General features: G+C 35.8%; 1 protein-coding gene across 1 annotated transcript in view; it reads left to right on the top strand.

The window, feature by feature from the left end:
* Window positions 1-17363, top strand: part of DOCK2 (dedicator of cytokinesis 2) — a 197898-nt gene that overhangs the window by 146689 nt on the left and 33846 nt on the right. Inside the window, 4 exon segments of the mRNA XM_055811904.1 lie at window positions 2516-2616; window positions 2712-2770; window positions 5706-5854; window positions 14041-14126. Coding sequence (XP_055667879.1) covers window positions 2516-2616; window positions 2712-2770; window positions 5706-5854; window positions 14041-14126 — 395 coding nt within the window.

Below are 17363 nucleotides of genomic sequence, written 5' to 3'. Positions count from 1 at the left end.
AAAAATTAAGAAAAAAAAAGAAAAAAAAGAAGGAAAAATAAAGAAGAGAAAAAGGAAAAAAGGAAAAAAAATAAAAAGAAAGAAAAAGAAGAAAAAAAGAAAGGAGTTGAGAGATCCTCTTCTTGAAGTTACCGTAGCCTTACACAGAGGGGTGTTCACAGATCTCCTCACGATGCGTGCTGAGCACCACGCTCAGCCAGCTGAGTCGCTGTGTTTGGGAGGGTTACCACACGCCAGGCCAGCCTGTGCTGCTGCTGTCAGATGCTGCATCTCAGCAGGAGTTTGCGATGAATCACTGATAACTCATTACAGAGAGGAGTCACCGCAGCTCCAGCGCACTCTTCCAGTGCTCTGTGCCTAACTGACTACTCAGCACTGGAGTTCATGTCAACAAGCAGCAAAGCCACTAAGTATCGCACAAATTGGAGCATCAGGGTTCTGGTCCTCTCCTGTTGCTGTGGTGCTTCGGCCCTGCCACATGCTAGGTAACTGGATGTTCAGATGCAAAGCTTCTGTAAATGTTATTGTGGGCTTAAGAGAAAACAAACGAGGCCTCAGAAGTGTTTTTTGGTGGGGTTTTTTTGCATTTTTAATATCTTTTTGTATCAGCTTCTGCCATTTTTCACTATTGAGAGACTACTTTGCCTCACAGGGTTTTAAAGTTAGTTTTGGTACTTAAAAGCTTGTGAGTCTTTAATTTGGATCTGCTATTGAAATGCAAAGTATCGTATTTTTTTCAGCCGTCATAGGGTAGTCTGAGGATGAAAGGCAACTTACTTTATAAATAAGGATATTGAGTCCTTAGAGTGTGACTCTGACAAAGGTGGCATTGAACTTGGAGCTATTAAATGAATAAATAGATAGTTAACTGATGTAATAAGGCTTCATTTTTCTCCCCATAAGCTAGAATGATTTGAGAAATTATCCATTTTGCTGGTGTAATTGACATATGCAAAGTATCTTCCCTTCACACCAATATATACAGCTTCTCAAGGGACTGAAAGCTCTAAATTGGTAAAATTAATCTTTTAAAATCATTGATAAGACCTTTCAGGGCATAAATATCATTTATCCTGGGGAAAAGGCTGGGAATTAGTATTTACTACTAGTATACTGTCAAAAATTAGATATGAACATAATTTAAATGTTTGCATTAAGGGGGAAAAAGGTGCTGCCCTACTAGTGCTCATATGAAAATGTAGGTTTTAATAAGGCTGTGATTCGTTTGGGTGAACTCAGAGCATCTTTGAATGGTGTAATATGTAACATTAATAACTGTCTCCAATGAAATGCTACTGGAATCTGTGTGTCTGCACCAGGGTTAACTATGCTCCCTGGACTGTAAATACTTGGAGACAGAAACAGCCCTCCTAAGGGCTTTTAAATAAGCAAGCCTGCTAAGGAGAGCTTTAGCTGGGCCTTGAAGGGTGGGATAAATTAAATTCATATAGAGGATGTTTGAGAACTTTATGTTGTCTGGGAAATATCTGGGGTTTTGTGTATGTCTCTGTGTGTTACTCTCTATTTTCCTGGTTATTTGTGCACAAGAGGGGCTTCCAGGTTATAAAGGCCAGAGGTCGGTTAAGTTTTTGATGAAACACTATTTCCAGGCTGTTTGGTGTGGGTTCCCAATCTAGGGTTGTATTTCAACATAAAAATTAAGAGCTCTGTAATGATGCTATATGGTTTCTTTCCATCCTGAATACATTTACCATTGCCTTTCTACTGTCCCATTGTTACCCACCACGCATATTTTTAGATGCAGCTATATTTTTAAAAGAAATGTCTAAAGCTATTGCTGACTGCTTAGAAGCTTCTGAGAATAGTGTTTACTTCCTTGAATTTGTGTTTTGTAGTGGTTTCTTTTTTCCCTTTCCATCTCTAGCATGTGAGAGAAGTACTTCATTTTGATTGTCTGGAGAACAAGTAATTTGCTTTCAGAAAGAGCGAGCTGTGCACTGGAAATACATGGGTTTTTCTTCTAGTTCAAGTACATGACTCAGTACTATTAGTAGTTATTTAGGGATGTATTTTGCCCTTGTTTCATGTAGACAGCTCTTAACAACATATATTGGAATTTCACACAAATCGTGATTGAATTAGAATCCAAAGAAGTGACAGTAGATACCTTTTGAAGTAGTTCTCAAATACAGTGTAATTACACTGGGTGCCTTTAGCTCCAGGTTGTTAAGATTCACTGGCATGTAATGTATTTCACTAGTCCTGCTATGGTTCATGGTTTAATGTTGTTAGCTATGAATTTCATATGAATCTTTTTTTAGCAATATTTATTCAGTTGCTGTGCTATTAAGAGCAAGTGTGTAGTGGTGGTTATTAAAATTCATCTGTCTTTTCTGCTAATTGCATAATACTAATGATGTACATCTTTGCATAATACAAAAATCTTATACTGCTTGCATCATTTGGTTTTGTAAATTATTCAGCATTATGCGTAGCTTAATATTATTCCTGCTTTTCTCAAAAGTATTATAATTTCCTTATATTCAATTTACAGCTTTGGAACAACTATTTTCATTTGGCTGTGGCTTTTATTACCCAAGATTCACTACAGCTAGAAAACTTTTCCCATGCAAAATACAACAAAATCCAGAACAAGTAAGCAAAAATGTGTACTTCAGCTTATGTCTCTTATTGTGTAGTAAAATGGTGATAAAGATAATGATAACAATACCGTCTATATTTTTTCCTAGATATGGAGATATGAGACGTTTAATTGGCTTTGCTATCCGTGACATGTGGTACAAACTTGGTGAGTAGGCAAAGGAGCTTAATTGCAACTGAATCCACTGCTTGTTTCATTGAAAAAAAAATTCAGAAATTTATACTGGAATGGAATGTCCAGTGGGATGGTGTCAGTGTTAACACTGAAGGACAGCTCTTCAGCTTCGAGCATGGAACAAGCATATAGCTTATTCTGTATAGAAATCAACGTACAGAATTAATGTGCATGGTGCACTGTATGCTTTCTTCTTCCACGTAATTTGCTGGTTTATTCATAAATACAATGTAGTGCAGCGAACCTCCCCGTCTCCCTAATATACCACATCTATTGCTAAGAAACTGTCTCCAAACAGGGACATTTCCATCCCTCATGGAGTGTCAATGCCTGCTGCAGAGGCAAGAGGAATTCCCTGACTCTCCCCTTAGTGTGTTTACATTTTACTAATTACCTTTCCTCTCACCCTGCCTCGTTCAAGTAAGTTTTGCAGTGTGAACCTCTGACTCAGCAATGTTGCGAGGTAAACTAAGCTATGGAGAGGCATAATATTACCCTATGTTATTAAACAAAGAAGCCAGCTATGATTTTCAAAACGCACTGAAAGGGATGGTTTCTTATTATCCAAACTTATTTAGACTATTTGTTTTACCCTGGAATTTTTTTTTCAGTTCTTATGTTAGGATGTGTGAAATTTCTTTATGATCTCTATTAAACTTGCTAGTTTTTAGGTGTGCCAGTGTATCAGTGCTTGCCTGGAGATTTCAGATGTTTCCATCACGTTGTACATACTCCTTCTTGTCATATATACCCCTTTCAATCTTTCTTTTCTTAGATTTTTTCTTTTACTATTTTTTCGTAGAAAAAAAATTATGCATCAGTATACTCTGGTGTATCAAAAAGATGCAGTCAGGATTTTAAAGGTTTTGATACTTTTGCTGATGAAATGGTGAGCTCTCAAACATGTTTTCAGCATGGTCATTCACTTTCTAATTTAACACCATTGTTGTCCTTTTTAATACTGCTAGGTGTAAATCTGGAATTAAAATTTTTCAATTTAACTTTTGATCCTAGAACCATTAACATCTGTTTCTTAAAATAAAAGTTCAAGTTTTCATTTTACTACAAAGTACAAGAGATCTGTGTATTTGAGCTTTCCTGTTTGCATCCTACTCAGGCTGAATCTGAGAGTCCATGTCAAAGACAGTAAACACAATGGCTTTTTAAAACTGTAAGGACCTTTAACAGTTTTGTCTAGCATAATGTTGAAGACCAAAATATTGTTTTCTGATATCCACATGCATTATTACTTTATTTAAATAATATTCTTACATACCAAATGGAAAAAGTGAGACAGAGAGAATTTTTTCAAACTAATGTGCAATAATTCTTAATAAATAATGCCCCTTCCATTTATTTTCTATAATTTTCAGACTCCCTCTGTAGCTTTAATAAAAAGGAATCTGCCTGCTGAAAAGCAGTAGGACATCTGAAGTATAAACCACTTTTGATGGATAAACATACAAGATTGAAACAGGCAAATGCATGTCAAAGAATCTCATACTGTGACCTCTGTAGTGCCTTTCAAATTCTAAATAAAATTGCCATGTTCTCTAGGGCAGAGTATCTTCCTTTGTCCTTTTCAGTCATTGTAAGGTTTGAGGAAATGTTACTCATGATTTCTGACATGGAAATAACAGTTGCTGATGGCAGTATAATCTTCAAAAAGCTTTATAATTTTTTTAATTTAAAAAATATTTTTATTTATGTATTTATTTAAAGTTGTGTGTTAAGGTCTTTTGGTTATACCTGTAATGTTAGTCTCTCAGTCGAGCAATAAGTGTTGCTATCATTTAGCTGTAAGTTTCTTCTTTCTACTCATACTAGAGGATTGCTTGGGAAAGTCAAGATTTATAGAGGTGAATGGATAGCTACATAACACATGAATTTCTATGGTTTTCAAAAATTACAGACCTCTAAGGCCTAATACATATAAGTATTGGAAGTTACTCAGTCGTAAGATTCTTTTCAATCTTATTGACATTACTGATTTAACTAGGTTTAATAAAGATTTTAAACAACATGAGTGGAAGAAAAAATAATGTTGCATAAAACTGTTGAAGTCAGTTCAGTTATGCTTAGAGTTAGTATGGCACCCATATAAAAGGAAAATCAAAATCCTTTTTAATTACAGAACAAGTGTGGTCATACCTACTTATGAGAATATTTTTTTATCTCCTTAAAAGCTTTGGGCAGTATTGACGTTCTTACACAGGTCATTGGATTTTGCTGGTGGTCTGCTCCACATAGCAAATGTTTTTCTTCCCCAAGAAACAAGCAACATTTGAAGAACATCTTGGATCTGGTTGTTTATGCAGATTTGGATTTTCGCTGGCAGCTGATGGAACAGTTGTGCTACAAGATAATTTTGTGTGGGTTTAGGAGTTGAGTTGTAATAGCTAGTGTTTCTATTATTGCTTCCAATGTTTGATGCTTTTGTTGGTTTGTTGTATTGGTTGCATTATTTTATGTTATTCAGATCTGAAAGCAAGTAACATTTTTCTCCTTCATAAGCTAGAAAGGCTACACCATGTGACATTGTTGTGTGGTGCTGTCCTACTGATAGAATTGGGGACATTCTTAGGGTTTTTTACTGCCTTCTACTCTCAGTATTTAAAAGATGTCAAAAGCTGAGAAACTGAAATGTTCACTGAAAATGTCAACTCAGCTGGCGCATATGCTTATTTCTGGCACTGAATTCTGGCATCCTAGAATGAGACTGTATCCATTAACATGCTTTCCGTTTTTGAGAAAGAATAGAGATGAGTGACTAAGTCGTAAGACTTCATCAGCACAGATACTTTAAAACACCGCTTTAAATTATTGCAAGTCCTAAATGTTTTCCGATTAAAAATATTGGGTTTTTTTTTCTCTCCTCTCAAATACCTGATTTGTGTTTCTGTTTAAGGCCAGAATAAAATTTGCTTTATTCCGGGGATGGTCGGACCCATCTTGGAAATGACTCTTATTCCAGAAGTTGAACTACGAAAAGCCACAATCCCAATTTTCTTTGACATGATGCTGTGTGAATATCAAAGGACAGGAGAATTCAAAAAGGTAATTAAAAATACTCTGAAAATTCATTAAAAATGTCATGTGTTCAGTTTATTTCTGGTAAATGTGTGGTGTGGGCTTTTTTTCCTAAAGAAAGTAAAATCCAAAATATTAAGAACAAAGGAATAGTTCTCTTGCAAGTGAATGTAGGCTCTCCTTAGTGATTTACTTGGACTTAAGTAAAACTTTCATCAAGACAAGAATAAAGTGCTGGAGCAGGGGCTCTGAGAGTTTGCAGGATCTTTATCAAAACTTTCAAAATTTTACTGAAAAAGATTCTGAGCAGCAGGACATGACATTATTCAGCCCTCGGTTAAATAGGAGTTAGAATTCAGTGACCTCTAGGGGTCCTTTCTAATCTAAATTTTTCATTATATCCCTTCCTTGTGACATAGATACTGATAAGCCACAACTTCCAATTTTTAATACATATCTGACAGATGTAGCAATGAAAATTTTATTGTGTATTACCAGATTTCTTAGGAAACTCTAACTTTTGTCAATATTTATTGTGGGAAAAAACACCACTGTGAAGAACTGATATTCCTAAAACATTTTCCACAGTCATTTTGAAAAGGGTTTTAAAATTACAAGTATTAAATATTTTTTGTTGATGGTGGGGGGATGGTGGGACAGGACATTTGGGAATGTGATCTGGCTTGCTGTGGCCACCTGGGCACCGAGTATCTGCCAGCTTCTTTCCTAGCTGACTTTTCCATTCTCTGCAAGCTCTTTGGGCATGGGCTCACCTTATTCTATGTTTGCATGCTGCCTTTCAGAGGAAATTTTAAATTGGAGATTCAGGCTTTGTAGTTACACAAACAATTAATTCAGAACAATCTGTGTCACGGTAACTGGCAAACAAAAAGTCATAATTTTAGACTTTCTTAGGAAAGTAAATATAAATATCTTGCTCATGTACCAAGCAATGTTTAATACTTGAAATCATGTGGGGCATTTCTGTGTCGACAAAGTGTGGAACAAATGAGCAGATGGAATTTCCATTTTGGTCTGTGTTCCCCAGTGCAAAGCTTTTGGTTCAAGATTAAAAATCACTTTGCTTCTGTGCATCTGTTCTATGTCCTAATAGTCCTATATTTGCTGCCTTAAAAATGTTTTTTTGCTCTTGGCTTATACTTCATCTCTTGGGAGAGATGCACCGATCTGTACAGACCAAAAATCCTGAAAACTCATCAGTCATACTGGCCGACTAACAACAACAGCTTAGGAGCCTGGATGGGGCCAGACACTTAGGTCACCCTTAAATGACTTATTATGCTAATATAGATAAGTTTCAGGTGATATTTTTTCAGTGCTGGGAAGCAAAGATGTTCATTATTTTGCATGAGCAAAAAAAATATTTTTTATCAGATGGCACCAAAACTATTTCATAACTGAACAGCTGAGCCTCATTGGATTCTAACGTTCAACTTCAGCAACTGCAATCATTTACTAGTCAAGACTTGTAGGGTTTGTTCTCCCCTTTCCTATGGATGAAGTAATTAACATGTATTTCTTAAACTTGCACCTGTAAGTTTGGCAATTTTGTTTTTAAAAATAGATATTTTAAAGGAAAGGCACATTAAGTTTTGTGACTTAAAATTATTACCGTCTTAATTAGAAAGGGTAAAGAATTAATATGAAGAGAAAATTATTTGATACACAAACATGTAAACTCCAGCTTTTTGCAAGTGGACAATTTTCATATACAGGTTGGCATTTAGTGTTATAAAGGGTATTAAATCTTTAGTATAAAATTTTGAGAATGATAACGTTATTTCAAGACTGCCCTAGGCACTCAGGAGCCTAGAGTGACATTCAATTAAACGATAATTTTGCTGAACTTTAAAAGTAAATGATTTATTTCTAATCTAATCTTCTCTAATGAGAGAAGGGGGGAAAGCACAGAGACATCTTTATTAGTTGAGTCTCTACTGGCACTGGATCTAGAGCTTGTCTGGTACCTCCCACATGATTTAATAAACTTTACCTAAAAAGCTGATTTTGTTAACCTGATGTGGTACTGTGCTGAGGCTGCTGTGTGGCACTGCTCCATCCTGGGTGTGCACACACGTTATCGTGGTGTCACCTCAAGAGGTTGTCTCCTGCTTTATGCATACAATGTGTGCAACCTCAAGAGGTTGTCTCCTGCTTTATGCATACAATGTGTGCAATAAGGATATGAAGATATTTGAATTTATCCAGTAGGAATTGAATTTTATTTAGCTATTTCTAGGAGATCAACTAATCCCAGAGAAAACAAAATTCCACTGCTGCTTATCTCAAGAGCTATGGACTAGATATGTATACATTTAATGGAATGGAATTTATACAGAGGTGTGTGGCATACTAAGGCATTTTCTTTGCAATCCTTCCTTTTCATTTGCACATTTAACTTCCATTCACACAGAATTAATGTTATATAAGCTTGTAATTTTAAGTTTAATTGAATATGTAGGGAGGAAATAATTAATATCTAGTAATTTTAGTTGTCAAGGCTCCGTCTGTCATTAGCTCAAAGAGCTAGGAATCTTGGAAAGGCAATTTATTGAAATTAGGTTCAGTGGCTCTGGATAGAAATTCCTGTAAATATATCCCATTCTCCTTCAGGTATAAAGGGGTGCTTATTGCCTATGTGTTGGACACATGATGTTAAAAGCATCCCATCCTCCAACTGTAGACAATCTATCTTTTCTTGAAAGGTAGGTAGGGTTGTGCATTTTATTAAGATTTCCCAAAGCAAGACACATCATCAAGCAGCCTAGTACTATTTCTTATAACTGATAATCTGAGCCCAAAAGCTAGAAGGACTTCAAAAAACCCCCCAAACAAGCAAACCTAAATAATAATAATAATAATAATAATAAATTAGCTCTGTGCAGAAGAAATGGAAACATCATTTAAACAAACATGGATTCAAGTTATGTTGTGATTTAACTTGGCTTAGGAAATATTATTTCATCTGTGTTTATATTTTTATTCAAATAAGTAATTGTGTTTGGTATTTTCAGTTTAGTATCTCTCATTGGTTCCACCAGTTGCTGAAGTTATCTGGGAAAGGTTTAATTTGCTTTCTTTTCTGGTTGTTGTCGGACTATGTCAGAAAATAGTGCTGACTGATGGTTTGTTCTTGGGTTTACCTAGTTATTGCTCGAGTTAGAAGCTAGATGTTTATTCTTAGTGAACCTATTGGAGTCTCATATCTTTCTGAGCTAACAACTGTAAAAGGTTACTAAATAAGTGAATACAGGTGTTCTTAGGAAGCTCCTCTGGCATGTGACTGATAATTGCTCTAAATATTTCTTTATTTCTTACATATTTCTTTTCATAACATATTTCTTACCCTTCATTCTTGAAATTTTATTAGCATAAGGATTTTAGAAGGATGTGAGGTCATCCCATTAGCAGAAACCAAGTTTGTATGGCTTGGTGTTCCAGACAGATCCATGTAGAAAAACCAGAGACGTTTTGTGGTTTGGTATGGAAGAATGTTCAGAGATGTGGAGGTTTCTTGGATCTATTAGACAGATAAGCAAGTGGCTTAAAAGCCAAATTGGTGCCAATGACAATTAGACACACTCTGCTTAAGTTAGAGGAGAAATACTCTTTCCAGGGCTTAATTTTGGTACAGACACATCAAAACTTTTTGTTATATTTCTACCAGCTGCTTTATTTTGGTTTAAGCAACTGGCTTTTATGCAGCTTGTTGAGAAACTGCAGGAAAGATGCTTAGGAAGAGGTTTTGTTGTTCAGATCCAGCATCTGTGAAATTATTGCCTCGGAGAACTAATCAATTCCCTACCTGCTGAATAAGTACTAGGAAGGTTTCAAGAGGTGGGTGATTTTCTGCAGGTGCCTGACTTGCACCATATTCACAGATTTCTGTCCTACTGCAGTAAGTCCACGGATTTCAGCTCTAGAAAATGACCGGACTGAATGTTTTTGCTTAATATTGCCTTGTCCTGAAACTGCTGTGTACTGCTGTTTCCCATGTTACTAATACACATATATATGCTAACACACGTAGAAATTGATTCTGAGCCCTTTAAACTTCTTTTTCAGCCTGGACCAGCCAGAACGGTTTGTTTTTTTCTGTTTCCTCTATATTTCAGTGGTGACTCTTTATTTTCTATCATTGGTATAGTATGTACTGTTACACTGGCTAAGTTTGTAATTAGAATACAGATCTTTAATTTTGTAATTAGAATACTAATCTTTAATTTGTATTCTAATTACAAAAGCTATTATATAGAGCAGCAAAACCTGCAAGTAACAGGACACAGAATTGTTCTGGATCACAAAGTATTGGTACTCCTAACAAACCAAAATTCTTTATGGCCTTTAAAGAAAAAATAAGGTTCCCTGTTATTTGACACTCCTGGAAAAAAAGTATTTAGAAATAGTACTAATAAATAAATAGCCTTTTCCTTCTACTGAAATCAGAAAATGGGATTGTTGTTTCTACTGAACAATTTATAGTTTTCTCTGAGAACGTTATGAGAAGTAATCTCTCTGAAATAGAGACTGAGATCTGAACTCATTAAGTATTTTGAGGAGCAGTGTAGAGCCTATTCAATACACCATTTATTGCCAACTTCTGTTGAAATACTCGACTACGTGCCCCACAGTTCTGCTGGAGTTAGTCCTATACTGCTGTTAATGTTCCTCATATGTGTACTATACAGGTTTTCAAATTCATATTCAGCAATGACCTTTTATATGTAGGCATCTTGCTGATAATTGCAACATATTTTCCTTAGTTTTCCCCTTCATCCAGGCAGCAGAATATTTTAACTATTCTGTCTATTTAAAGCAGTGCTATTCACATTTTCATGAACATTACTTTCCTACTCAGCCGTCTTAAAATACACTATACCTGGTGCTGAGCTGGAGAAGTCGCCTCTCTACACCATTGTACAGAGTCTACGCAAATTGTATCCAAGTTCTTCTGTATCATATTGACCCCTTGTGAAGTGTTTCAATATTTCTATTTGAAGCATAGCTGCCTGGTGCTGCATTATAATCCTACAAACAATTTTGGTTTCACACATTTACAGCTGTGGTTTTGTTGTTTTCATTTGGTCTGAGACATAGGAAGTGGATGAAATTGCACCTTCTAGAGAAGCGAGGAATGTATCTGTGTTACCTAATTTTCTGCACCTATTTTTTTTCCTTTTGTGTGCGATAAGTGCAGAAGCTAGACCACTCAAGACACTGTTTCAAAGCTCCTTGAAAGAACTAATGGCCCACTTCAGCATTCTGCCTAAAGAGCAGTTTGCAGCATCGGGATGACCCAGTAGATCCAGGGCTGGATGCACGGCTTCCTGCTGTCTTTGAGTACTGGTTGAGTAATCCTGCTAGTTCTTGTGTCTCAGTACGGAATAGTAGTCATTGCTGTGAGAAGATGAAACCTGGGAAATTCTACAGTGAATGGGTAGCAAACATATGAATATAATTTTTGCCATATTTGAGTAATGTGTTCATATGATACTCAAAGATTTTAGTAGAAATCTTGGGGTGAGGAGGTTGAGGTCCTTTGTGACTGCATAAAGATGACATTGACAGCCACATTGGAAAAGTTTAAAAAAGCGTTGGTATTAAAAGCTTGTCATTCTGTAACTGTTCTTTTCAAGTCTATACCAAATTCTTTTCTCATATGATGATATCTGAACATGATGCAATTAGTTGGATGCAAACAAAGAATGACTTTGCATTAAGACTTTGAAATTCATGTATTGCATTTCCTTTCAGAAGACATACCCAAATGAAATGGAAGCTTAGTGAAAGTGTATGTCCAGGCTTTTGGCATTGCTAAAAGCCCAGACTATGAATCAAACCAATGAATCTTGAAATGCTTTGATAAGTTCTAACGTTTTCATATAAAAAAACAAAATGAGATGTCCAAGAATGAAATATCAAAGAAAATCATCAGGCAAGAGCCTTAGAAGCAATGAAAGTAAAGGCTAAGCACAGAACACAGTCAAACTGGTTTAGAGAACAAGACAATATTAAAAGTATTCCCACTGTAGTTAGAGCTAGAAACCAGCCAATAAATAATGGCTCTGCCTTGAAGGGGTTTTCCATTGGTGCTGTACTTATTTGTGCTGAGTTTCCAAACTGCAGGTGCAAAAAGATACCTGCTTCTTCACAACAAAATATTTGAAGCTTGGGAAAAAATATGCTAATGGACTGGCTGTTTTTTAGTGATTTTTTTTCTTTTAGCTTTTTAAAACCTGCAGCATCTTAATATTTATTTCTGCTAAACTTATTGAATTAAATTATTTTTTACCATGCAATATTTTAATTACATTAATTTTAATTATTGTTCTGGTTTCCAAGATTGACAATAGATATATCAGATAGATTATTTTAAAACACTATATTTTTTGAACACTTCTTTTTGTTGTTGTTTCGGAAGGGCAACAATGAGTACACCCAGTAATTTGGTTCAAAATGCCTGGGTCTACACTGGACAATATTAACGGGGATATATTTTCCTTTTTCCTTGGAACCATCTCCCAAAAATTTCCAACTGACTTTAGTTACTAGGATCTTTTTCCCCTAATTTTCCATTGATATTTTCATTTTATATTGGGAAAATCAAACAAACAAACACAATCTTTTGTATTTCTGTTATGTTTATGATACATAAATAACAACTATTTGAGAATATATTTCAAACATGGAAATGATAATGCTTGAAGCTTCTTGGGAAGTGTGTGTGTGGGATCAACCCCAAAGAACCTATATATGTGTATTACAGTTTCTACAGTTTTAATTTCCTAGATCTGAATGCAGTCTGCATAATATATGGTAAAGACAAGGTAAACTAATTACAAACTCTAAACTGAACGTGTTGGAATGGATTAACCCTTTCAAGATCATAAAGCAGTTTCCCATGCATAATGCATTGCAAAGGCTTTGAAATGACAAATTCCAGTTGTACGTTTATATTGAAGTAATACCGTAACATTTATATAATTAAGGTATGGTCCTGCAAAGTGTGCTTGGTTAAAATATAATCCAGGATGTACTTCAATTTCTTTAAGAGCTAATGGTATATTACTATGGTATATTAATGGTATATTACTGAGAAATTCTCCAGAGATGATGTGGGAGTTTATTACACTTTAAAGATGTCAAACTATTGCCACTGAAAATTTGTATGTGTATTTGTAATGACAATTTTTCAGGTTATTGTCATTTTCCCAGATAACTTTTTCCTTACCTGTGTGACAAACTTTGAAAATTGGCTTTATCTTCTTCTGAATATTGTAAATATTGTTCCCTTGCCCAATTATGTAAAACTACCTGAAGCGTACATGAGAGAGTGATACAGGGTGTAACAAAAGCAGCAAGTAAATAATATAGATAACATCTTCAGATACCCAGATTCAAGAAATTCATTACAGGAATGACCTAGCCCAGTTGTCAAGGGTGACGCTGCGAACTGGGATGTAGTGTTTCTCTGCAAGCCAAGTTTGGGATACAAGGAGACCTAGAAGCCTTGGAGTTTTAAGACATGGCTGATCAATAATAGCTAACAAGGTGTGATCAGTGGAGAAATATTAACAATATTTAATTTTTTCTCTCTTTGTATGCACACAGGCTGTATAGGTTCTTTTTCAGTTCCGACAGGGAAAAAGGTACTTTTTGACCTTACAAGTAGAGAAATAAGGCTGCTGATGGCTCCAAATGAACTGGTGTCATAACTGTAAAGTAAAATTGAAGAAATAGTGCAGTAGAGGGGAAAGAATTGTGCTTAACTACAAAAATAGCTTGTTGTCTTTGTTTATACGCCACTGTTTTCTAATTAGGGTCTAGATCAGCCTAACAAATAGCAATTAAGTGAGGTATTGCATACCGTAGGATTGATCCTATTTTATCTGGGCGAAGGTGGTTCTATTTACTCTGAAATCCTGCATTTCAAATTAGAGATGCTCTATGAAAACCCATGATATTTAATGGTTTTTATTAAATAAAATAACTCTAAGCCTAATTCCTCAGGATATTTTATCAGTTTGTACTAAGAAACAGCTGTCTACAGATAGTTGGATGTGCGTTATTCAAGTGTTTAACCCTGGGGAATATGTGATATAACTATACAGAGATATTATTTTGATGCTGTATTGAAATATGTTTGACATTTGGATACCTGCTCCATGTTTTGATTTTTCTTTCTTTATTAGTTTGAAAATGAAATAATTTTGAAGTTGGACCATGAGGTTGAAGGAGGACGAGGTGATGAACACTACATGCAGCTGTTTGAATCCATGTAAGTACTGTGTTGGAATAACAAAGGCCTTCAGGATGTGTTTTTGTCTTACTGTTTCCACTTCTCATGTTGGTAATCTCACTTAAAAATCAAACAGAATCTCAGCAGCTTATTTTAATGAAGGGACTGGAAATAACCTACTGTTTCAGTGAACCTGGTCTGAATTGTAGTTTTGCTCATTGAAATAATTTTCCTGGTTGCTTTTGAGTATTTTGTGCTGCAGCTAAATTATGAAGGAATTATACCTAACCTACATTTCTCTATCCAAGAAATCCCTGCTTGGATAACTTTCAAGCAATGATAATTAAAAATTCACCCCACTTTTTAGTCTTTCCCATTTTTCTTTATATAACCTTTCTTGGTTTTACTTCACACTGCTAAGAAGGAGGTATTTAAGATGTCTTATTTGCTTTTCTAGTCTAGATTGAACTTTGAGATTATTCTCTGAATTTACATAAAATTACTATCCTGGATTAAGAATATTGCAGGGTGCTATGGTTTAATTAAAACATCTCTATTTCTGTATTTCTAACAATCCCAAAGCCTATAACATCTCCTTCTCTTCTTGGCCGCCCACATTCAGTTTTAATCTTGGACTTAATGGCTATGTCTTCCCTCATGGCAGGCTGCGTGTGAGGTTTGGGGCATTGGTGGAATCCTTGCACCTCCCTCTGTGAACCTGGTCCTAGCTTTCTGCCTTAGACTGGAACAGGGAGAAAGTACATTGCTCAGCATACACTGACTCAGGCATTGATAACCTAATGGTTATTAAGTATAAAAATTCTATAGCACTTTGGCTACCTGACAAAATCGATAGAGTCTTTGTGACATTGAATGGGTACATTTTTACTTTCTCAAAGCCTGCTACCTTGTCTGTGTTGTATTTTTGTGTAGGGGGTGGAAATCTTTGCAAAGTCACATCCCTTACCATGTGAAGCATGAAATCTTTGCGTATGCCACAACGGAAAAAAGTTTAATTTCAGTGAAGAAATAATTTTGTAAAAAATACTGAATTACTTAACTTTTACATATTGTTATTTAATTATCTTAGATGAATATTATGTGGTTATGTTCTAATTAAATAGTAAAATTTAAAAGAAATATTATTTTCATCAAATGTAATTAAAATATTAATTGTTTCTTTAGTGTCTGTTCTGTGAGGAGGCAGGCAAAATACAGAGAGGCAGGCTTGATAAAAGTGCAAGTACTGACACTTTTCAAGCACTATAAATCTATTTGAAATTGATGCACTGGCAAGGACAGATGAAGTTTTAAAAATGTCTCGTTTACTTCCTAACATGCAATGACTATGTAAACTAGGAGCAATAAAGACATTTTTCAAATTGGATTGTTTACTGTTTGGCTTCAAGCCTCAGGACAGCAAAGAGGTGACCCAGAGATGTTCAGATTAGCTCTTGGTACGACCAAAACCAGACCTGCAAATACATAGTTTTCTTGAGCCCACTGCTGCAGAGCCTAAACACTGATGCCTGCCTGAACTGTCGGTACAGTTCATCATCTTTCACACTGGGCATTCAGCTGACACAATGGACATTTATTGCAGTGCTAAACTTTCCTTGCTGCTAGTAAGTTGTTTTTTTCTGAGTTTTTTTTAACATTTGTTCTGTGTTTTTTTTCCCCAAAATATCCATATAAATCTTCCTTGCCTCAATTTAAGCCAATTATTTCTTGTTTTACCTACAGGGGACATAAAGAATAATTTGATGTTTGGGGTTTTTTTGGGTTGTTGGTTTGTTTTTTGTTTTTTTTCAGCAGCTTTTAACAAGTTTGAAAGCTGCTGTCAGGTTTCCTTCAGTGTTCTCTTTGAACCCCAGTGTTTCAGTTGATCATATGGAATGTTTTCTAGACATTTCTAGACATTTCTACAACGTCTACATCTATATTAAAAGACTACATTGTCTTGAAGATGGGAACAGTATTTGAACTATATCATTGCAAAGAGAAAATCTTCCTTCAGATCTTGCATCTGAGACTCTTTGAAGTTTACCTTTTCTGAGCTGTGTAACATTGCTTGCTGGTCTTGTTTGCAGTTTACTGTTCCATTCACATACTTTTCTAGAGAACTGGTACCTGTCCAGTTAAACCCCATCTTTTGGCAGTCCAGTTAAGTAGTCCCATCAAATGTACTACCATAGCCTTTTATCTTTCTGCCTTTCCAAGTTACTTTTCTTTCTTTAAATACCCGTTTTTTTTTTCCCTTGATACATTCTACAAGACTTCAAGGTTTCTGTATTTCTAAAGATGTCACTTCATATCATCTCCAGATAATTTTTTTTTGTTCCATCCTTGAAGATGTTTAATGGTACCTGTAGAGGGGCAGTTGAAGCAGAGGCTGGTGACCTGTCTGCGGGTAGGACCCTGTTGGTTGGTTGGTTAGGTTTTAACCTTCCTACCTTCACACCTTTCAAAGCAGGGATTTCAAGCCTCTGTCCTCAACTCCTTTTTCCAACTGGATAGATACCCAGTTAAATTGGTCTCCAGATTAATTCATTTGGTCATATGTTCATTAACTCATTTTCTGTGACTAACTGCGCTCCTTCGGAATTCCAATTCCCACCTGTACCCAGATAGTTAGCAGCAGTCAGTGTCTGTCATGTGTTTGTGCTCTTCTCTGCAACCAGCACTTACCCGCACTGCTTGGCTGCTGGGACTGAACTAAATAGGTTCAGCAGAAGTATAAGCACTGCCTTGTGTTTGTCCATAGTCCTCAACGTTAGCACGTGCCGTGCAGGGCTGTGCCCTGTGCTGATGAATGGATGATGAATTTCCTTAGTTTCCCACTAAGGAAAAACTGCGATAACATGGAACAGATGAGAGGCTGTTCTCAATAGGCAGAATAGACAAGGCTACCCCGTTTTGGGAACTGGAGGAGGATCAAGCTATATGAATACAAGTTGTGCTATGCCGCTTGTCCTCAAGCTCAGAAAATGATTTCTGGCGTGTTTCAATTACTAATACACGCAACAACAGAAAAAAGCACTTGGAAGCTTTCCGGTTCCCCATAATTGCAGTGTCCCATGTTATGCAGCTTTTTCTTGAGCTTCATTGAAAATATTTTTTATTTTAAAGCTTCTATTTTTTTCAAGCTCTGTTTAAAAATTCAGAAGTTTCTTGCTCCCTCCTAGGGGGTGGAATCTTCTGAATTTTTATGTATATATGAAGTTTTTATTGTATAAAGCTGAGCAAGACAACTTTTAAAATCTTCCTTCTCGAGAC

Source organism: Falco peregrinus, chromosome 8, assembly GCF_023634155.1.
Source record: "Falco peregrinus isolate bFalPer1 chromosome 8, bFalPer1.pri, whole genome shotgun sequence".
NCBI classification, from domain to species: Eukaryota; Metazoa; Chordata; class Aves; order Falconiformes; family Falconidae; genus Falco; species Falco peregrinus.
The sequence above is the reverse complement of the archived record's forward strand: the minus strand, read 5'-3'. Positions and strand labels throughout refer to the sequence as shown.